The 23,619-nt window shown below is 40.0% G+C and overlaps 1 protein-coding gene and 1 long non-coding RNA gene across 5 annotated transcripts in view; one reads left to right on the top strand and one right to left on the bottom strand.

Annotated features, from left to right (window-relative positions):
• Nucleotides 1–23,619, bottom strand: part of LOC109936931 (MAPK/MAK/MRK overlapping kinase) — a 124,301-nt gene that overhangs the window by 97,560 nt on the left and 3,122 nt on the right. For 3 of the 4 annotated variants that reach the window (XR_007262567.1, XR_007262568.1, XM_048599643.1), the window contains exon 2: nt 3,783–3,897. Coding sequence is in view for 1 of the 4 variants with exons in the window: in XM_048599643.1 (XP_048455600.1) it covers nt 3,783–3,897 (115 nt within the window). In the remaining 3 variants the exon portion in view is untranslated. Of the gene's footprint in view, nt 1–3,782; nt 3,898–4,004; nt 4,295–23,619 lie in introns of those variants that run through there. The other variant, XR_007262569.1, reaches the window with a different exon arrangement.
• Nucleotides 4,217–23,226, top strand: LOC125483635. The gene is made up of 3 exons (XR_007262570.1): nt 4,217–4,415; nt 21,500–21,672; nt 23,152–23,226. It is a non-coding gene; the product is annotated as an uncharacterized LOC125483635 (long non-coding RNA).

The raw sequence follows: 23,619 nt of genomic DNA, 5'->3' as shown, positions 1-23,619 counted from the left end.
GTGCATCACCTCCAGTAACTGCTTTTGAGTGAAACACTGGTGATTTTATGAGGAATTTGGCCACTGGCAATGAACGGAGAAAATCATGTGAAGCAACAGTTAAAGGAAAACGATTTGATGAAGTAGCCATTGAGCTATGATGCGAATATTGGTCAGATCATTTTCCACACTGCCTGATCTCTGAATGCAGGCTACGTTTGCAGATGACAAAAATTGATGGTGTAGTGGACAGTGAAGAAAGTTATCTAAGGGTATAACGAGATCTTGATCAGCTGGGCCAATGGCTGAGGAGTGGCCGATAGAGTTTAATGTAGATAAATGCACGGTGTTGCATTTTGGTAAGACAAACCATGGCAGGACTTACACAGTTAATGGTAAATTCCTGGGGTGGTGTTGTCAAACAGAGAGACCTAGGGGTACAGGTACATAGTTCCTTGAAAGTGATGTCGCAGATAGATAGCTTGGTGAAGAAGGCATTTGACATGCTTGCCTTCATTGGTCAGAGTATGGAGTACAAGAGTTGGGACATCATGTTGCTGCTGTATAGGACATAATATATCTTCTCAAATAAGGGGACCAAAACTGCTCACAGTGCTCCAGATGGGAGCTCTCCAGCACCTTAAATAGTTACAGCAAGACTTGCCTACTCATCGTGTATAATGATTTCCAAATCTCTCTGTTCTGTGGTTCTCTGCAGTCTTTCTCCATTTACACTTGCCTGGATATAAGAAGGATGTTATTCAATCGGAGAGGGTTTAAAAAGATTTACTAGGATGTTTCCAGGACTCGAGGGTTTGAGTTATAAGGAGAGGCTGGATAGGCTGGGGCTAGTTTCACTGGAGTGTAGTAGGTTGAAGGGGGTGACCTTATAGAAGTTTAAGATCATGAGGTGAAAATCAAAGGTCTTTTTCCTAGGGTGAGGGAGTTCAAAACTAGAGGGCATATTTTTAAGGTGAAAATAGAAAAATTTAAAAAAGGAACCTGAGCAGCAACTTTTTCCACACAGAGGGTGGTTCATATGTGGGATGACCTTCCAGAGGAAGTGTAGATGCAGTTATAGTTACAATATTTAAAAGATATTTGGATAGACACATGAATAGGTAAGGTTTAGAGAGATATGAGCCAAATGCAGGCAAGCAGGACTAATTCAGTTTTGGAAACTTGGACGGCGTGGACGAGTTGGACTGAAGAGTCTGTTTCCATGCTGTATGACTCTATGACTCTATGATCTGATGGGACATCAGCTGTAGATTAGAAAAATACTAACATTTGGTCATGAGGTATCAAAAAAGCACTTTGTTGACCAAGTAATATTATAGTGTCGTTATGAATGTGTGGCTGGGTTTCAAAAGCTACAATTATCTCAGCTGGTGTTTAGAGTTCACAGCTTGATTAACTGTTTTAAAGCTAAAAACATTAGCTGTCTTTGGTATGGGGTTTGAAAGGGGTTTAAAAAGAAATTAACCACTTGACATTTAAAAGCTTTGGGTGAATGGAAGTTCATTTTTACTATAAAGTAGGTGGGAACACTGCATTAGATTCAGCAAATTACTTTTTTCCATTTCTAAACGGCTCCTGAGGTCTGTCCACATGTATTCTGGCTGAGTGGCTATAGAGGGGCCATGGAGTTGGGATGTAAACATGGGTTGGTACGCAATGAGGACCATGAAATAGGAGTTGACATGGAAGATATACAGGGTTATGTCTCCAAGTGGTCAGGGAGTAACAAAGGCTAGAGAGCTAAACAGGTTCTGACACAACTGGGACAAAGTTACAAGGAACTAAGGCAGACCTCATAACCAGTAGCCACCTCAGTTTCTGAGGTTGCCAGATCTGATCCATCTCACATCCATCACCCTGGAAAGAAAACTGCATACTAGCTTACTTTTTGCCAACCAGGGCCTAGCAAATTAGAAAATTACCCATCTCAAAAGATACTTTATTGAAGAAAATATGTAAACACGTTTGAATCAGTCCAAGAGAGAGTTTACGACACTAATACCTACAATGGGCACATTATCTTATGAGAAAAAAATTGAATGGGCGAGGCTTATATCAGTGGTGTTTACAGGGCTAAGAGGCAACTTGACTGAACCATAAGATCCAGAGGGATCTTGACAGGGTAGAAAGCGTGTTTCTTCTTGTGGTTGGAATTAGAGGTCACAGTTTAAATATAAAAAAATTCACCTATTTTGAGGGGAGAATTTTCTTCCCCACCCCTCCCCCCAAGAAGCTTCATCTGCAGTGAAAGTAGAGTCCTTGAATATATCTATCTCTGCCTTAAAAAAAAAATAAATATAGGGGGTTAAAAAGGTTACTAGGAATAGGTAGGAATGTGGAGTAATCAAATCAGCCATGATCTTACTGGAGCAAGCTTGAGGGGTCAAATGGCCTACTCCTGTTTCTAATTCACATTTCAGAAAATCTGGCTTTAAATATTAGGTTAACATGTCAAAAGTAGTTCCGAGGAAGGGTCACTGGACCCGAAACGTTAACTCTGTTTTCTCCTCCACAGATGCTGCCAGACCTGCTGAGCTTTTCCAGCAACTTTGTTTTGTTCAAAAGTAGCTAGACTGAATTTATTCAAATCAAGACAATGAACACTTGATAAAATTAACAGGCTCTTTTCTGGTAAGCTAGGCTGAGTCTACCTCCACCGCACCCCTCTCCAGCCCTGTTGGTACTAATTTTCCAACTCTCATTAGTCCATTCTGTACTATGCACCATCTCAGTATCTCCAGTTCATGTTTGCACATTGCCTCCCATCCTTCCCCAACCCACATCTCATCCACAATGGAATTGGATACCCCAGCCTTGCCAAATACTACTTCTTGGGTTCTCGAAAGGAAAAAAAAGAGTAAATTTGCAAATGATACATAAAGGTCCAATTCAGTATTTTTCATCAATGGAGCCCCAGTCTGCCCAATACATTAATTTCCATTTGTCAGTACTAATTTTTTTTTTATGAAACTGTTGCCATAGTTGGGAAAAACACATCTGGTTCCCGTCCTTTTTCGCCGAGGAAATCTGCCATCCTTCCCTGATCTGACCACAGCAATGGTTACTGCCCTCTGAAGCAATTAAGGGTGGGTGATAAATGCTTGCCCAATCGCTGATGCCCACATCCCGTGAATGAATAGTAAAAAACACAAAAACAGAAATTACGTGAAAAAAATCTCAGCAGGTCTGACAACATTGTGGAGAGAAAGCAAAGTCAATGTTTTGGGTCCGATAACAATTTCTGTTTTAGTTTCTGATTTCCAGCATCCGCAGTTCTTTGTTTTTTCTTTGCTTTTTATTTTAAAAAGGGTCAACTTACAAACGTGGTTATGTGGTTATATTGTTCGTATGTTTTATGAAGAAGTGTCACTTGGCCCAAAACGTTAACTCAGATTTCGCTCCACAGATGTTACTATGGCAGCAACCGGATTAAATAAGTTTCGAATCATGATAGACACATTAAGACTGATCTTGAGAATTACAGATACAGCTAATTGATTTTAGAGATCATTTGCTTTCTCCGAGTTAAAAGTGACCACATATACATTCCATTACATTAATGGTCACTATCAAAAAGTAATTATTTTAAAATCTCTTGCTGATAATCAGGCTTCATTGCAGTTAAGATATATCGAATAAATTCTCATGACAGCTTTTAACAAATAAATAACAACTTCCATTTGCTAAGTTCGATTGAAATAGCTCCTTGGATTTAAAAGAAAACATAATATTAAATTCTCTCAAAAAGGTAATTTCACTGGGCGACTACAAAACCAAGTTACCTTTCGATATGTTGTTTCATCTTTTTACAAGCGTAGTAGGTTCCATCTTTCAAGCTTTGCGCCTTCCAGACCTCCGAAAATGTCCCTTCGCCTATTTTAGATACTAGTCGATAATCTTTTTTCAAAAAAAAGAGTATTCAATTAAAGAATGCAACATTGGCTCACAACAGACTTGGACGGCTCCATGTTTTATTAAAATTTACACTGGTAGAGATCGCATACCGTTCGCCAGCAGCAAGCTCACATCTCGTTGTTACGCTCGCTCAAATTGTATACCCAGGTACACACAAGATGGCAGACCATCGCCGTGGAGCAAATGTACGACGACAGCCCCCCATTTTTCGGTAGTTCTATTTCGTAGTGTTTTTGTTAAGTGATCATTTTAACTCGGCTCGTGGTTTTAAAATTATGGATACACGCCAGAAGTTAAATCCCCAATTTACTTTTCAGTATGAAACCGAGGTAGGGAATTCGAGCAGCAATTGACAGCGAGGACAGGCCGCCTGCAGCAATCTCACATCGTTGCCCTGGAAACCGGACACAGCTGTCCGTTGCTCTCAGCTCGTGCCGCTTTTGGGTCAGGGCAAAAAAAACACTTCTCTCTGATCGGACTGTGCATCTTTTCCTTAATTTGTAAGTCAGATTTTTAAAAAAAATCCTCGTAGTTGATAGCAGCCAACACTTTGAACGTGTTCTTCTCTTAAACTGATCAATATTTTAAGGTGAGAGTGGCCCAGGTGGTTGGTCGCTCGCCCTACACTGAGGGCATTGGCACAATTTAAAGCGGCAACCTCATAACTATTAGGTTCAACAGCCCATCTCATCTAGCCTCAGTTAGATGTGATATCGCATGTTTGTGCTGCCTCGTGGCTGATTCCAGTGGCCCCGTCTCTAGATAGATGACTTTTTTTAAAAAAAAGGCTGGATAGTTACTGCTTTTGGCAGTCATCTGTCTCATCCGGAATTATTTATAGTTAAGGGTGATTTCACACCCAACTAATTGTAGGCACCAATTGCTGTTCAATCACACGAAATGATGCTTCACGAAATGTGAAAGGCTAGCTTTTAACGCTAAAATGATCTAGTGACCCATTTCGCCACTTTGCTACCCTCACTTCCCAATGGTTTGAGATTACTGTGCTGGGACCTGGAATTCACATTGCGAACGAGTAGTCGAGGCAGACACTAGGTTTATTTCAAAATGTCTACTTGAAATTCTGTGATCTGTCGGCTCTAAACCTAATATTGGAAGCTGGGTTAAGGCTGGTAGCTTTTTGTCATGCGTACGGAGATGAAGGGCCAAATGGCCTCCTGTGTCGTAAATTTTTTATGATTTCTATAACAGATCCTAAGCGCCAACTTGGATCATCTCAAAGTGTAAAAGTGATATTTATTTATTTTTCTCCCATGCCTTTTCTATCCTGTATTTTCTTATGTTCTCATTTTCTCTACCTTGCTTTCTCTGTCTCTTTTTATCAGCTCTCTTCAAAGTTTGCTCTTCCGCGGGATTTGTGGGCACCTGTATCATGTTTCTCTTGCTTTCTCTGCCTGAAGAGTGAGAAAGCAACAGAATGGGAAGATGAGATTATTCCAGTTGATATGATGCAAGTGAAAGCACTCTGTTAAATTTACAGAGCATACAGTTTTAATGGAGTTTTTACTAATGCATAACTTGCACAGTCCTGCCTTCAAGCATTCTCTTGCTCAGCAGTGTGTGAACAAAAGAAAAATATCAAGACTCCAAAATGGAAATCATAGAATTTTACAATACAGAAAATGTCATCTAATTCTTGTCACCAGCACCAAAAGAGATGTTTGTGAAGCCGAATTTCCCTGTTCTTTCCCCATATCCTTTACATCTGCAAACATTAATTCCATTTTAAAAGCAAAGTTGTGACAACTGTGCAAATTGCATAAAGCAACAAAAATCAAGATTGGTCTGGTGCATGCAAACTATACTTGTTTAACCTCTTAAAAACAAACATGCAACAAGGTTAAATTCAATATTACATTTTAATAATTACATCTTAACAGCTTCAAAAAAAATCCAAAGAAGCACATACGATCTTGGAAATTTTTTTGAAGTGCATTTTGAATGTATGAATTTTTTTGGATGAATCTCAGGTTTCCCTAAAAGTGTGTTTGAAAAAAAAACAACTTTTTCACAATCCTCAATTTGATGAATGAAAGCAGAAAGCACAGTGCAGAAGTTACTTTATTAAGCTTTTGGAATTTCCAGCTTTGGCAAATCTTTACACCACCCCAAGTTACAAGCAACAGAAGATGTAGTAATTGGATGGCTGTTTTTTATTCCAGTCTGAATTATTTCCAGGTATAGACTCCAATATAAGAGGAGACCCTGGAGTATAATTGGTTTACTTGCTCCCACCAGGTAGCCCTCTAATGTTCAGTTATAAACAATACAATATAAAAATACAAATCAATAACAAAGATATTATTTCCTGTAGTGATGATGTGCGGGTCTTCACCGAATTGGCTTTCACAACCTGGATTGCATGCTGTAGACACACGTCAGACATCAGTGCACATTTTATGGATAAATGGCTCATCTGCCCTTGACTCTAAGCACTGTATTACTGGGTGTAAACTATATTAAAGGAATTTATTTCCCTTTCCTATTAATTGTTAATAATGACACACCTTATATGTTACTATATTGCAATCAAGTCACTGGATCAACCCTAGTTCAATGGGGCGTGCAGGACAGCATGCAGGAGCAGTACCAGTCACATTTAAAATGAGGTGGCAACCTGGTGAAGCTTTAGGGCAGAACTTACGGAGACAGTATATCTATAGACAGAGCTAAGTGATCTCACAACCAACAAATCAAATCTCTGTGATCCTGCCACATCCAAGCCGTGAATGATGATGGACAATTTAAACAGCCAGCTAAAGGGGGAGGCTCTACAACATCCCTCTCCTCAATAATAGAGGATCCCAGCACATCAGTGTAATAGTTCAAATATCTCAACCTTGTCTATCTTCTGAATCAATATCAAACTTGGTCTCCTCTGGAGGTCCCCACAATCATAGGTACTAATCTATCAAAAATTTGATTCATTGCACATGACATCTAGAAAACCCGAAAAAATAAAACACTGTACACAACAACTATGGGTCCTGACACCTGTACGATTAAAAAAAATTGTGTTTCAGACTAACCGTGCCCTTAGCCAAGCTGTTCCTGTAAAACTACAACACAGGCTTCAACCCAACATTGTGAAATACTACCCACATTGGTCCTGCTCATAAAAAAGCAGGTTAAATCAAATCTAACCAATTATTATCTGTTAGTCTACGCTCCATTATAACCAAAATGAGTGGGGTTGTTGTGAATAGTTATTACATAACATTTACTTAGCAACGACCAACTCAGTAATTCTCAGTCGGAGTTCTGTCAGGGCCACTCAGCTCAGTCTTGGCTCATCACAGACTAAAGAGTTGAATTGCAGAAGTGACCAAAGAGTGACTGCCCTTGGCATCTGGATGGCATTTGTCTGAGGGTGGCACCAAAGAGCCATAGCATAATTGAAGACAATGGGAATAAAGAGGAAAAAAAATTCTTTTGACTGGAGTCACTTTTGGCATAAAGAACATGTTTGAGATTGTTGGAGGCCACTCATCCCAATACTAGTTCCATAGGATAGTTCTGCCCAACCATTTTCAGGTACTTCTCACCAATCTAATGTCAGAAATGAATATTTCACTAATGATTGAACAGCGTTTAGTACCATTTGCAAGTCCTCAGAAACTAAAATGGCGCCTGCATGCAATAAGATGTGGACAACATTCACGCTTTGGCTAAGTGTCAAGCAATGGCCATTTTAACAAGAGAAAATCTAACATTTCTTGACATTCAGCATTATTTCACTTGGTGAATTCCACCCCTCCCCCCAACTATCAATCAACTAGGAGTTGATATTGATCAGAAATGTAACTGACCGAGCGATATAAACACGATAGCCACAGGAACACGGAGGTTGGAAATTCTCATACAAGTAATTCCCCTCCTAAATCTCGAAAATCTGATCACAAGGCACAAGTAAGGATTATTATTTCTATTTGCTTAAATGCTCTGTATGATGTTCATTTATGTAAGCGCAATGTACAGTTCATTCCTCTGATTTAACTGTTAGAAATTCACATAAAAAGGAGGTGAATTAAAAATAAATACAACCTGTCTTTACTCCATAAGCAAGCTTATATATGTATTTACCTGGGAAGCAACGTTTCCTGGTGTTTTGGTCCTCTAAATTTAAAAGATTATATAAAGTAGTTATTAATAAGATCCTGAAGTAATTCTTCCATAAAATGTTTTCATTCACTTGTCCTAAAACATCCATTTATAGTAGCTTGTAAAAGTCACTAAGGTATTTTGAAACGCAGAACTCTCTCATTCTTATTTCTTACTGTATTGAAATCTACCTCTGTCCATTATCAGTTCTCTGGTAGACCCTTTTGGCTTCTCTTTTGTGTTTAGTTATAACTCTAATATCTCTCAGAAGGCAAATCTGTTAAATTTATTCACATCAAACCTTTCAGACTGTCAGTCCATGAAGTCATATCAGTTTATTATTACATCATTTTTCAATAGTACAAGCCACAGTGATCAGGATATATTTTCCACCAAGTATAATAAATATCTTCAATGGCAAATCTACTACAATAAGGCATCAAGTCAACCTCACCACCTCTGTATTTATCATCACATTGCTGGCAAATGATATTATTTTCCATAATATTAGCAGGGCATGTGCAAAACTTTCTCACCCACAGGCAGATGACTTTGGAGGTAAGGGAGTCATTTTGGAAAGGTGCACATTGGGTTGTGCACCCAACAAGATTTGCCTCCGAGTGGTCTTATTGAAGGTAAGCTCAGGACAGCAATGGATACCTGCCCAAAAGGGGCCGGTAATCAATTATTGGCAATCGTGCAAATTGGGAGGGCAGAATGGTAATGCCACCAAGATCCTCTCAATGGTGGGATAGGCCACCACTGCCAAAGATCCGGTAGATGGCTGGAGATAGCATCCTTTTGTAAATAGAGGGTAGGTCCAATGATGCCTCCTTTAATTCCACCCTGAACTTTGAGGACCAAAGGGCTATAGTGTAGCTGCATACCTAATTATGAAAATGAACATATCATTTGATAGCAATGTGAATGATAAACTCATTGGTGGTGAAGTCGATTTGATACCTTATCAATCTGGTAGATTTATTGTTGAAGATATTTATTATACTTGGTTGGCTTGATAGTATGACAACTGCTTACTTTTATACATTCAAAAGGTTGCCACCATCTTGAGGTACCCTTCAGTTTCCCACCAACAGCAGCTTTGTCCACCTCTCCATTGAGACTGCCTGTTGCTCAGATCTTGGGAGCTTTGATTGCCCCTCCTACATATATAGCCTGCCTGCCAATCTTAAATGGACATGGCTGCTGAAGGTAGCCTGTTAAGTGGCCACCTCCAGGAAGACTGTGCAGGCAAGCAGATCTCAAACTGTTGGAGTTGAATCTGGAAATGGTTCTGGTCCAGATTTAAATTCTAAGGAGATAAGATTCTGCCCATTAATTTTCTGAGTAAAAATAAAGCCAGATTACCATATATGGAGAATAAAAGGCATTGGTTGTTAGTTTTAATTATTTTCTTTACATACTTGTTAGAAGTTCCACATCACTCTTGTTATGTGTGAGGAGATCAAGCACAAGAAAGGAAGTCATCTTATTTCTAAAGAACACCTGGTACCTTAGTTTCTTAAATGACTAACTTTATTAAGTGAACACAAGGAGCACAGCAAAGGTTTACCAGGCTGATTCCAGGGATGACAAGACTGATGAGAGAATGACTAGGTTCAGACGAAGGAGGAAGTGTCGGGGGCGGTGGGGCAGGGGGTCGGGGGGGGGGGGGGGGGGAGGTGCGTGGTGGAGGGGTTGGTGCGGGATCTCAGAGACTTACAAAATTCTAACAGGACTAGACAGGGTACATGCAGGGAGGATGTTACGGATGGTGGGTGTGTCCAGAGCCAGGGGTCACAGTCTGAGGATTCAGGGTAGACCATTTAGTACAGAGATGAGGAAACATTTCTTCACCCGAAGAGTAGTGAGCCTGTTGAATTCATTACCGTAGGAAGTAGTTGATGTCAAAACATTGAATATATTCAAGAGGCAGCTAGATATAGCACTTGGAGTGAATGGGATCAAAGGTTGTGGGGAGAAAGCATTATTAGGCTATTGAGTTGGACAATCAGCCATGATCATGTTGAATAGGGGAGCAGGCTTGAAGGGCCAAATGGCCTCCTCCTGCTCCTGTCTTCTATGTGTATATCTATGTATGTGACTAATTCCAAATTTTTATCTGTGAGAGGCTACATATACATAGCTATCCTTGCAACTGAACACCAGAGAAAGAAACATTTGCATTTATATAGGGCTTTTCACATCCAATGGATGTCAAAAAATTTTGCATTTAAGGAAGTGTTTTGTAGTCACTGCCATAATGTTGGAAATATGCTAAACAATTTGTGCATAGCAAACACACAAAATTATTGGATCATAGATAATGAAAGATAATCTGATTTTTTTTTGTGATGTTGTTTGAATAGATATTAGCCAACACTTTGAAGATAATTCCCCCACTCCAAAGTAGTGCCATGGCATCTTTTACATCTACCCAAGCAGCTACCCAATCATACAATAGTGCAGCACACACTTATCTCTGCAGTGAAGGGTAAGCATAGATACTTGTGCTCCAGCCTTAAGTATGATTTGAACCCAGAGCCTTGTGACACAGAAGCGAGGATGCTAACAACTGAGTTAGAAATTCAATGATACTTCCATGATTTTAAGCGTAAAATGACAGCAACATTCCCAATATGACAGTCAGTAGTTGTGTAAATATTCTATACTGGAATTGCCAGCAATATTGGATGGCCATCAAGAGAGAGAGTTATCCAAAGCCTACATTTGAAACTGGGGCCCAGCAATTTGTTTTTTTTTTAATTAATTCATGTGATGTGGGCATCACTGGTTGGGTCAACACTTATTCCTCATCCTTTGAGAAAGTGAATTGCCTTCTCGAACCACTGCAGTCCATTTGATGTCAGTAATCCTACAATGCTGTTACAAAGGGAGTTCCAGGACTGTGACGTAGTGACACTGAAGGATCATAGATATATTTCCAAGTCAGTATGGTGAATTGCTTGGAGGGGAACTTGCAGGTGGTAGTATTCCCATGTATCTGCTGCTGTTTTTCTTTGGTGGTCGTTTATTTATTGGGTGGTTTAGGTGCGATATTTACCAATCGGTTCTTCCTGAACCAATTCAGTAGCAAACCTAGTGTATAGATAAATTGACTCTGCATGCACCATGACCACTGGATCTTAAAAAAAGGTATCACTGGATGCTGCCAATGATCTAAATTTTGGAAAACAGTTACCTGAATGTGGGCTCAGGATTAGAAGAGTTACTTCTTGATAGACTTATTTTGCCTTTCTAACAAAATGTCTCCCAAAATGCAGTCAGCATGTGGAAAGTTTCCAGGTGTAGATATATTTAAATCAACTGTTTAAGAGAGGTTTTGACACATGTCTGAAGCAGATGCACTTGTACCCAGACAGCCCAGTCCAGAGGTAGGGATACCACCACTGAGCCAATAAAGCCCTTAACAAAAAGGCACTGTCAAAGTTCAGAACACAGAAACATCCGTTCACTGAGCAGGTACTTTTATCCACTAAACTGCAGTATCAAGCATTTTCCCCAGCTGTAGATATTTTATAGTCAACCTGTTCAGAGATGTTATTGGGCTCTCTTGTGGCTCAGTGATAGTGTCCTGGACTGGGAGATCCCAAGTTCATATCCCCTCTGCTTCAGAGGTGTACAATAATATCGGAGTAGGTCCATTAGAAAAATATGTTAAATTAGAAAAAGAGGCTGCTTGACATTCAGTGGTTATTACCAATGGTAAATCCCACACTGTTAACATTTGAGCATCACAACTGATTTGTTAAAAAGCTGAACCAACCGCAGAAATACCATGGCTCACCAGGTCAGTAGTTTACCTCCGAAACATCTTGAATATGTACAAGGTACAATTTAAGAGTGTGATCGAATATTCTAATTGCTTGAATGAATGCAGTTCCAACACTTAAGCTCAACCCATTCAGGTCAAAGCAGTTCCCTTGGTCAGGAAATACTCCCTCCACCACCACAATACGATAAATCTATTGATGTATTGCACCAAGTCGTTAAGTATTCTTCAGCAGTCCCTCTGAAACCATAAAATTCTAGGAGAAAAGGTAGCACGTATAAAAGAGCACTATCACTTCCAAATTTATCTTCCAAGTTGCAGAACTTTGATATATCCTTGTTCCTTCATTGTCACTGTAGTAAAATCTGGAATTCTCTATTAAATAGCATGTGAGAATATATTTAGAGACAACAACTTTTCCCTCATGGGGGAATCTATAGTTAAGGGACATAGTTTAGGAATAACATAAGGTACAATAAACTATTTGACAACTCAAGCCCATTCAATAAAATCTGGGTCACCTGCTTGTGCTTAACTCCCTTTTCCTACTTATTCCCCATAACTCTGAATTTATGGTCGAACAAATTCTAACACAGCCTGAAATATATTCAATGACCTATACTTCACTGCTTGCTGGGCAAGAAAATTCCAAACAATAGATTCCTCCAGAAGAAAAATATTGTCTCAATAGCTCCCTGTCAACTACCTTCAGAATCTTTTTTGTTTCAATGAGATCACTTGTAATTGAGGTAAATGTCAATGATTAAATGGCCCAGCTGCTTAACCTGTCACCATAGAATTAGAAATCAGCCCCATGAATCTTCTCTAAACAGCTTCCAATGCAAGTATGTCCTTCCTCAAGAAATATGACCAAAGTTGTACACAGTACTTTAGGTATGGCCTTACCAATGCCCTGTACACACAGAAAAAAATTCTCTACTTTTATACTCCATTCACCCTTGCAACAAAGCCAAACTCCAGCTGCCATTTTTTCTAGTCATCAATATTTGCAGATAATTTGCTTCTTTCTTGCAACTTGCTTTCTGTCTTATCTTTGTATTATCAGCAAATTTGGATGAAGTTCCTTCATCTATGTTATTGAGTACATTCAAGGCTGTCTTAGACATTTCATTATAAACAAAGCAGTCAAGAGTTATGAGGTAGGAACGCAGCAGGAAAGTGGAGCTCAGGCCCCAATCAAATCAGGCATGATCTTTTTGAATGGTCTTCAAGCTCAGAAGCCAAGTGGCCTAATTCTACTCTAATTTCTTGTGACTTAATCTTACAATTTGCATTTATAGAGCAGCTTTGGTGTGGTAATACATCCCAAAGTGCTTCAAAACAGTGATTACTGGTCTCATTAACATTCAGACTCCCAAAATTCCAAACTCACCAAATAAGCTAGGCATTCAGAAAACCCAACAAGAAAACCAGAGCAAGGACCCAACAGATTCAGCTTGCTCCTTTTTCTAAATGTTGGAAACTAGGCTCCAACATCTCAGGGCTTGCTTCAATTGTACCAGCCTCACACCCCCGTGACTGCAGAGAGTGGCAGCTGATATGCGCCAGCTTCTAAGAATGCTCATTGCACATCTCCAATTCACTAACAGGTCACTTCTGCACTTCAGTGTTACTTGGGCAGCACCAGCAACCACCAAAGTAATGTTGCAGAAAGAACACTCCAGGTCATGTAACCAACTCAAGAACTGGAACAAGCTGCATCTCTAGGTGCTTTGTTTGGTGTCATTGCTCTCACTTTTTCAGCACTCACCTGGATGCTCACAATATTCCTGCCCATATTACTGCTAAGTTGCCTTCCTGCATAATGCAGAAAATTAAAACAGAGGAGGAATTTCTTTTCGCTCAGAAGGTAGTGAATCTGTGGAATTTTTTTACCTGAGGGCTGTGAGGAAGGAAATAACAGTGGCCCTTACTAAAATTTTTAAATCTTCTCTGGCCATAGGGAGTTGCCAGTGCACTAGAGGACAGCTAATTTGGTTCCGCTCTACGAGAAAGGTGGTAGGGATAGACCAGGGAGCTATAGATCAGTCAATTCTCATCAGTGGTAGGGAATCTATTGGAGAAAATAGTGAGAGAAAAAAAATAATCTCTATTTAGGGAGGCAGGGTTTGATCAAGGATAGTCAGCATGGCTTTGTCAGACAGAGGTCATGCCTCACAAATCTAGATGAATTTTTCGAGCAGGGAACCAAATAGATGAAGGTAGGTAGTTGATGTAGTTTATGGGTTTCAGCAAGGCCTTTGACAAGGCCCCAAATGTGAAACTGACAACGAAGGTAAAAGTTCATGGGATCCAGGGTAACGTGGCAAGTTGGATCCAAAAATTGGCTTAATGGTAGGAGACAGAGGGTGATGGTAGAAGGATTATATGGGTGACTGGAGACTGGTGTACCACAGGGATTGCTGCTGAGTCCCTTATTGTTTGTGATCTTCATAAATGGTGAAAATGGAATATGGGGAGGACCATAAGTTAGTTGCAGTTAACACAAAGATTGGCTGTGTGGTGACAATGAGAAGGAAGGTGTTAGGTTACAGGAGAATATAAATGGATTAGTTATGTGAGCAGATCAGTGGCAGATAGAATTTAATATAGACAAATATGAATCAATTATGAACAATTTAGAAGAATTAACAAGCCAAGGAAGTATTCAAATGAATGGCAGGACACTCAGAAGTTCAAAAGGAATAGAGGGGTCTTAGGGGTTGGGAGCTTGTCCAAAGACCCTGAAGGTGACAGGGCAGGTTAATAGGGAAGTTAAGATATATGGGATATTTGACTTTTAGTCAAGGCAGAGATTACAAGAGCAGGGTGGTTATGTTGGAATTGTACAAAACTTTGGTTAGGCCACAGCTGGAATACTGCGTGCAGTTCTGGTTACTGCATTAAAGGAAGGATGTGATTGCATGGGAGGGGGGGTTGCAGAGGAGATTCACCAGGATGTTCCCTTGGATGGAGCATTTCAGCTATGAAGAGATGCTAGCTAAGCTAGGATTGATTTCTTTGGAGCAGAGAAAGTTGAGAGGGGATCTGATAGAGTTGAGTAAGATTATGAGTGGCATTAACAGTGTGGATAGAAAGCAGATGTTCCGCTTAATCAAAAAGTCAAAAACAAGGGCAGACTTTTAAAGTGAAAGGTAGAAAGTTGAGGGGATTAAAGAAAAAAAAATTCATTCAAAGGGTTGTGGGGATCTCAAATGCATTGCCTGGGAGGGTAGTTGAGGCAGATAACCTGGCAATCTTTAAAAAGTAATTGGATGGCCACTTCAAGTGTCATAACATTCAAGACTATGGGCCTAGAGTGGGAAAGTGGGACTTGTGTAGACAATATGTAGTGTATTTTTAGTGGTACAGACTAGATGGGCTGAAGAGCCTCTGTACTGAATGATCCTATGAGTGGGAGAAAATATTATCCAATTTTAGTCATGCTAAAACCGATAAGTGGCCCAGCCCAGGTGAGATGTATCCTAGACTGCAGTCAGGGACAAGGAAAAGATTGACCTGACATTAATTTTAAAATTCTGTCTGACCATAGTAGAATTGTTAGAGGACTGAAGAACAGCTAAAGTGGTACCATTATTTAAGAAAGGTGGTAGGGATAAACCAGGGCACTCTAGACCAGTGAGTCAAATGTCAGTGGTAAGGAAATTTTTGGAAAAAATTCTGAGAGACAAAATTAATTTCCACTTGGAGAGGCAAGGATTGATCAAGGATATTCAGCATAGCTTGGTCAAGGGAAGATCATGTCTGACAGGTTTGATTGAGTTTTGTTGGTATGTGACTAGATGTGTGAGATAAAGGTAATTGACGTAATTCAGATGGACTTGTATAAGCCTTTTGACAAGGTATTGGATGGGAAACTGGTGAACAAGATCATGAACTAATGGGATTCAGGGCAATTTGGCAAATTTGATCCATAATTGGCTTAGCGGGAGGAGGCAGAAAGGTGATGGTTGAAGGCTGTTTTTGTAACTGGAAGCCTGTGTCAACTGGCATAGCGCATTGGTGATGGCTCGCCTCCTATTTATAGTGTACATTAAAAAGTCTAGACATTAAAATGTAGGAGGTTTGCTCAGTAACTTTACAAATGAAATGAATATTGGTGGTGTGGTAAACAGCAAGGAGGAAAGCTTTAGACCACAGGAGGATGCAGATGGGCTTGTCAGATGAGCAGAACAGTGCCAAATGGAATTCAATCTACAGAAGTGTGAAGTGATGCATTTTGGAAGGATTAGCAAGACAAGGCCAGACAAGATAAGGCACGATGAATGGTAGGACCTCATGAAGTACAAGTGATCAGAGGGACTTTGGTATGCATGTCTACTGATCCTTGAATTCAACAGTACAGGTGAATAAGATAATTAAGAAGGCATATGGCACACTTGCTTTTATTTTTTTGAGGCAGATATATGGGTACACCACTACCTGCAAAGTTTCTCACCAAGCCACTCAACATCCTAACTTGGAAATATATCGCTGTTCCTTCACTGTTGCTGGGTCAAAATTGAGGAATTTGCTCCCTAACAACATCTGGGTCTACCTACAGCATATTGATCGCAGTGGCTCAAGAAGGCAGCTCACCACCACCGCCTCAAGAGCAATTAGGCACAGGAAATAAATTCTGGTCAGCCAGTGTCGCCTGCATCCCAAGGGAGAAAAAAAATTTCTTTTGTAAACCTATTCAGTGACTTGGTGTCCACTGCTGTCTGGGGTAGAGAATTCCAAAAGTTCACCACTCTCTGAGTGAAGAAATCACTACTTGTCTAAGTCTAAAATGGGCTATCTTATCTTAATATCATGGGACACTGACCCCTTGTTCTGCATCACCGTGACTTAACCAGGGAAACTCTTTTCCTGCAACCACCATGTACTGCATGGTCATAAGTCTATACATGTCAATGAGATCTCCTATTGAAAAAAAGCAAAGACTGACTAAAGTTTAATTAGGAGAAAAAAAGTAGTGTACAAAAGAATAATGGTAGGGGATTTTAATTTTCCAAACATAGATTGGGACCGCCATGGTGTAAAGGGCTTAGATGGGGAGGAATTTGATAAGTGTGTACAAGAAAACTTTCTTATTCAATATGTAGTTGTACCTTCTAGAGGAGAAGCAATACTTGACCTTTTGTTGGGAAATAAGGCAGCACAAGTGACTGCCCTGTCACTGGTGGGAGCGCTTTGGGGTAAGTGATCATAATTCTATTTGTGTTAAAATGGTTATGGAAAAGGATAGAACTGATCAAAAGGTAAAGTTTAAATTAGAGTAAAGCCAGTTTTGACAGTATCAGACAGGAACTTTCAAAAATTGATTGAGGAGGCTGTTCGCGGGTGAAGGGATGGTCGGGAAGTGGAAGGCCTTTAAAAATGAGATAATGAGAGTTCAGAGACAGTATATACCTGTTATTGAAAGGCAAGACTGGTAGGTGTAGGGAAAGCTGGATGACTAGAGAAATTGAGGCTCTGGTCATGAAAAAGAGGGAGGCATGTATCAGGTATAGACAGTGGGATCGAGTGAATCCCTAGAGGAATAAAAGGGTAGTAGGAGTATTCTTAAGAGGGAAATCAGGAGAGCAGAAAGGGTACATGAGATAGCTTGGGCAAATAGAGTTAAGGAGAATCCAAAGAAATTCTATAAGTACATGAAGGCAAAAGAGTAACTAGGGAGAAAATAGGGTCCCTTAAAGATGTGTATGGCCATCTAGAAGTGGTACCACAGGAGATAGGAGAGATACTAAACAAATAGTTCTTATCAATATTTACAGAGGAGGACGACATGGAAGGTAAGGAACTTGGGGAAATAAATAGTGATGTCTTGAAAAGTGTTCATCTTAAAATACATAAAGTTAGATAAATCAACAGGACCTGATCAGCTATTTCCCAGAACTTTCTGGGAGGCTAGAGAAGAGATTGCTGGGTCCTTTGCTGAGATATTTGTATCATCCACAGCCACAGGTGAGGTATCGGAAGACTGGAGATTGGCTAACAAGGTGCCATTATTTTTAAAAGGTTGTAAGGAAAAGCCAGGGATCTACAGACAAGTGAACCTTACATCAGTGGTAGATAAGTTGTTGGAGGGGATTCTGAGGGACAGGATTTACATGTATTTGTAAAGACAAGGACTGATTAGGGATAGTCAACATGGCTTTGTGTGTAGGAAATCGTGTCTCACTAAATTGATTGATATTTTTAAAGAGTCCGATATTTTAGAGAATTTTAAGCGATAGGCACATGGAGGATAGTAAAATGTAGGGTATGCAGGGTAGTTTGATCTTAGTAGGATAATAGGTCGGCACAACATTGTGGACCGAAGGGCCTGTGCTGTGCTATACTGTTCTGTGTTCTATGCTCTAGGTGACAAAGATTGATGAAGGCAGAGTGGTAAACGTGCTCTACATGGGCTTCAGCAAAGTGTTCAACAAGGGTCTGCATGATAAACTGGTTAGTAAGGTTAGATCACATGGGATCCAGGGGAGCTAACCAAATAGATACAAAATTGGCTTGAAGATAAGAGACAGAGGGCGGTGGTGGTGGAAGGTTGCTTTTCAGAATGGGGGCCTGTGACCAATGGTGTGCCACAAGGCTCAGTGCTGGGTTCATTGCTTTTTGTCATTTTGTACAAAATGATTTGGATGTGAACATAGGAGCTTTCATTCGTAAATTTGCAGATGACATCAAAATAGGTGGTGTAGTGGAAAGTGAAGAAAATTATCTCAGAGTACCATGGGACCTTGATCAGAAAGGCCAATTGGCCAAGAGTGGAGATGGAGTTTAATATAGATAACATAAATTAGGTGTTGCATTTTGGTAAGGCAGGACTTAGACAGTTACGGTAGGGCCTTGGGGTGTGTTGCCGAATAAAGTGACCTAAAAGATGCAGGTGCATATTTCCTAGAAAGTGGAGTCCCAGGCAGAGAGGGTGGTTAGGAAGGTGTTGGTATGCTTGCTTTCATTGGTCAGTGCATTGAATACAAGAGTTGGGATGTCAAGTTGTGGCTGTGAAGGACATTGGTGAGGCCACTTTTAGAATACTGTGTATAATTCTGGTCACCCTTCCACAGGAAAGATGATGTTGTTAAACTTGAGAGGGTGCAGAAAAGGATTTACAAGGATATTGCTGGGACTGGTTTGAGTTATAGGGAGAGGCTGAATAGGCTGGGGCCTTTTCCCCCCGCGAAGAATTGGAGGCTGAGGGATGACCTTATAGAGGTTTATAAAATCATGAGGAGCATGGATAGGGTGCTTAGCCAAGGTCTTTTTCCTAGAGTGGGGTGTCCAAAACTAGAGGGCATAGTTTTAAAGATGAGAGGGCAAAGATTTGAAAAGAACCTGAAGGGTCACTTTTTCATGCAGCAGGTAGTGCATATATGGAACCAGCTGCCAGAGGACATGGCGGAGGCAGGTACAAATACAACATGTAAAAGGCACCTGGATGGATATATGAATAGGAAGGGTTTGGAAGAATATGAGTCAAATGCTGGCAAATGGGACTAGGTCAGATTGGGATGTATAGTCAGTGCAGATAAGTTGGACCAAAGGGTTTTTTTCTGTGCTGTATAGCTCTATGACTCCAAGTTAGCTAGAAATATAGAAACAGAGAGTTAGAGTTTCTACAGATATTTTACCAAAAGAGAAAAGTGAAAATTGGTCCTGTAAAACAGGCTGTCTTAGAGCTTTGTCATAGCAAGTTGTTATAAGATGGCAGAGGAAATTCTTCAAGGACAACTTTAATGCATCCCTGAAAAACTGTGGCTTCCCCAACAATTCATGGGAATCTCTTGCCCAAGACAGCACAATCTGGAAAAGAAGCATCCATGAAAGTTCCAACCATTTCTAGCATCTCCAACAGCTAGAGACCCATATGCAAACAGCAGAAGGAACATGTAAAAGTTTGAGAATCCTATTTACTCACCCCAACAAACACCACCTACCCCACTTATGCTAGTATATGTAAATTGCAGATCCAGCATTGGACTGTTTAATTGTCTTAGGATCTACAATTCTGGAGCTGAAGAAGGTAACCTTCAGTCCTTTGCGACTACCTTAGAAGAAGAAGAGCACCTATGGAAAGTGAGTTTTGGGAATTAATGATGAAAAATAAAGAGATGGCAGATGAATCAAATAGGTATGTCGCATCAATCTTCACTATTAAATATAGAAGTAACATTCCGGAAGCAGCTAAAAATCAGGAAAAGAAGGAAAGGAAGAACTAAAATAAAGGAGTTGCCTTTTTAAGATAGAGATGAGTGTTATTTCCTCACAGACTGTGGTGACTCTCTGAAACTCCCTTCCTCAAAAGGCAGTGAAAGCAATGTCAAATCAAATTTATTTGCTTGCATGAATAAGCCATCGTTTTGTTTTTAAACCCTAAAGAGAGTTTGTTGTGGGTTATTTACAAATTGGTGTTCACAAACAGAGGATGTGATGGAACACATTTTGAAAGAGAAAAATAAAAATAAAAATTACTTTTGTTCCAGACAGAAGAGGAAAATTGTAAAATCTTTAAATTCACCTCATGCTCTTTTCCGTAACAGTCCCTTTACCTTCCCACTTTGCAGGCAGGCCCTCCTTTCCCTGACCATTAACCTAATCAAAATGACCCTATGCTAAGGGATGTGATTACATCTTGGAATAAAGACTCCAGGTAATATTTCCTCTCCCTAATGTGTCAGTGATTGTAGAGCTGAAGATAGTGGAACTGCAGCTCAAACTGTAAATGAGTTTGCCCTGGATCACAATAGTTTCACAGTGCTCTCACATTCCGCAATTGCAACATATCACCTGCCCTGCCATCCTTAATGTGTTTTAATTTATTACTTATTTTATTCATTTTTTATTTTCCTTTTGTACATATTTTGATAATCTTACCACCAATTTCTGTATTACTTTAAACTTTAGGAATAGAATAGACCTTAATCTATCAGATACTCTGCCGATAGCTGGCTTTCTCCCCCCAAATAAGAACCAATGCCTACAGGGTGAAGAAGTTAGAAAGAGCAAACCTTCTGCCAACTCTCTTATTCATCAAATATGTAGCACTATGTTCAAAATCTCATATCCCAGGTCTTGCAGCTAAACTTTAATTCTTACACTTTAAAATGTTTAGATGTGTAGCCTGTGTTCAAAGAGTGGAGATATGGGTTGATTGGTTGCCTCAGTGTTTTTGGCAGTACTGTTTTTAAAATGAATTTTTGGTACTCTATAACTTTTCATTTCAAAGTTGAGTGGAATGCAATGATGTACCATGCACTGTAGCTGTAAATGTGGTGAGTGCTCCCCTGCAGTTAAATTGTCAGTAAGCATACTCTCTTTGAGCTCAACTTTGTGTGCCACTTGGCCAGAGTAATTCCAGCCAACATCCCTAACAAACTGTATACTATCCTCCCCACTTTTGAGCTTTCTTCTCAAAATGTCCTAATTCTCCTATTTTAATGATTCACTCTCATATTGTTTGTTGCTTTTGTTGTTTGTGCCTGTTGCACTTTTTTACCTGGTAGCAACTACTAAACATTGCTTTTACATTTCTCATCAGCACAAGTAATTTTTTCCACATTATCTGCTCTCCTTCTTTCTTGCGTATATCTGTAAACTACATGTTTACACTCCACACATCTGCACAGTCCTTTTCAAAGATAACTCTGTCTGTTTCTCTAGGAGAAAATGGTTTATAATAAAAGGAGGCCTGGACTGGTGGAGAACAAGCAAACATCCAGGACCTCGGTGCGACGAAACTCTTAGCTCCAACTACAATCTGGGCATGTAAGACAGAGAGATTTGGTGGCACGGACACATTTGAGAATATAACAGCGAAAGAACTAGGAGCAAGAGTAGGCAGTTTATCCTTTAACTCATCTCACTTTCTTCGCGTCAATGGTGTGGCTATGGGCACCCCGCATGTCTCCCAGTTATGCCTGTATCTTTGCAGGGTACATGGAATATTCCATGTTCCAGTCTTACTAGGGCCTCTCCCCAATGTACTTTCTTCAGTAAATTGATGATATCATTGGTGTTGATTCTCCCTCTTGTCTGGAATTGGAAGTTTTTAATCAATTTTCATTCCAATTTCCATCCTTACCTCACTTTCACCTGGTCCATCTCTAACTCCTCCCTTCCCTTCCTTGACATCTGTTTCCATTTTGTGGGATAGGCTGGCCACTGATACCCAGTACAAACCCACTGATTCCCACAGTTACATTGGCTATACGTCTGCACACCTTGCTACCTGTAAAAGGACTCCACTAAATTCTCCCAGTTTCTTTGCTTTCATCGCATCTGTTCTAATGATGACACTTTCTCCAGGGAAGTCTCAACATGTCCACCTATTTCTTAAACTGAAGATTCCCTGCTACCATGGTTGACAGGGCCCTCAGCTAAGTCCAATCCCTTTCCCATATTTCTGCCCTCACTCCATCCCTTTCTTTTCCTCCCACAACAACCATATGGTCCCCTTGTCCTCACTTTCCACCCCATCGTCTTCAACTTTCAAATGATCATAAGCTGCTAGTTCTACCACCTTCAGTGGAAAGCCACCACTAGACAATTTATTTCCCTCTCCTCCCTCGTCAGTATTCCACAGGGATTGTTCCCTCTAGGACACCCTTGTCCACTCCTAACACGTCCACACCCCTCCGGTACCTTCCCATTTAACCTCCTTCTCTTCACAATCCAAGGCCTCACACATCTCCCAGGTGAAGCAGTGATTTACTTGTATTTTATTCAATCTAGTGTACTGTATTCACTGTTCACAACATGGTCTTCTCTACCAATGGGAGATTAAATGAAAACTGGATAATCATTTTGTCAAACACCTCTGCTCTCTCTGTAAAAATGGCCTCGAAATTCCAGTTGCCTGCCAGTTCAACACGCCACCATGCTGCCATGCCGATATTTGTCTTGGGCCTGCTGCAACGCTCCAGAAAAGCTCAATGCAGGCTGGAGGAACAATACCTCATTTTTCATCTAGGCACCTTACAGCCCTCAGGACTAACAATTTCAGAGCCTGTTCGTTACCCAAACACCACAGCCCCATGTCCTGTTCCACATGGGTTGCTTCTAGTTGCCCTTTATCCCTCTCCCTTTTTTGACGTGCTTATATAAACCTGCAACCTGCAATTTTGCTTACACGTTCTAAAGAAATTTCCTGAAGCTTTGGTTTAATGTTTAAAATTCTTGTGTATCACTAAACGAAATCACGACATTCTTCCCATTACAGAGGTACTAATAAATTTAATGCCTGTGTTTTACATCAAAATGCTGAAATCATTTCAAATGAATATAACCATTAATTTGAACTTGTTTCTTCTTAGGATATATCCTGGATACCATACTCAACTTTTGCTGTGGTGCATAATTTAATAAAGACATTAGAACCATGAAAAGTGTATCATTTGGAAAATGTATTCAATAATACAGCATTAAGATCCATAAAATGACTGAAAGTACTATTATCCTAAAATAGAACAATTGTAATGACATTCTGGCCCCTAACTTTTTAAAATAATAAAACTACTGTCAAATACTTCAAGCTATTATTGTCCTTTTCTTACTGTGTAAAGGCTGTATCTTTTTATGTTTCTGTTTATGTTTCATTATGGTCTGAAGTGGGAAAAGGACTGTTTTAAAATCAAGTACTGCACAAGGAATTTTAAGAAGCATTTTAAGAAGCAAGTTACTGACACTGATTGTAAGTCATGTTTACACTGCTGCTTTGTTCAAACAGTGGTGGGTAGGGCTATTTGCCAGAAGTGTGAACAAAGTGAGATTCAGCTGGCAAC

The sequence above is a fragment of the Rhincodon typus genome, chromosome 8, assembly GCF_021869965.1.
Source record: "Rhincodon typus isolate 14 chromosome 8, sRhiTyp1.1, whole genome shotgun sequence".
Classification (NCBI taxonomy): domain Eukaryota; kingdom Metazoa; phylum Chordata; class Chondrichthyes; order Orectolobiformes; family Rhincodontidae; genus Rhincodon; species Rhincodon typus.
The sequence above is the reverse complement of the archived record's forward strand: the minus strand, read 5'-3'. Positions and strand labels throughout refer to the sequence as shown.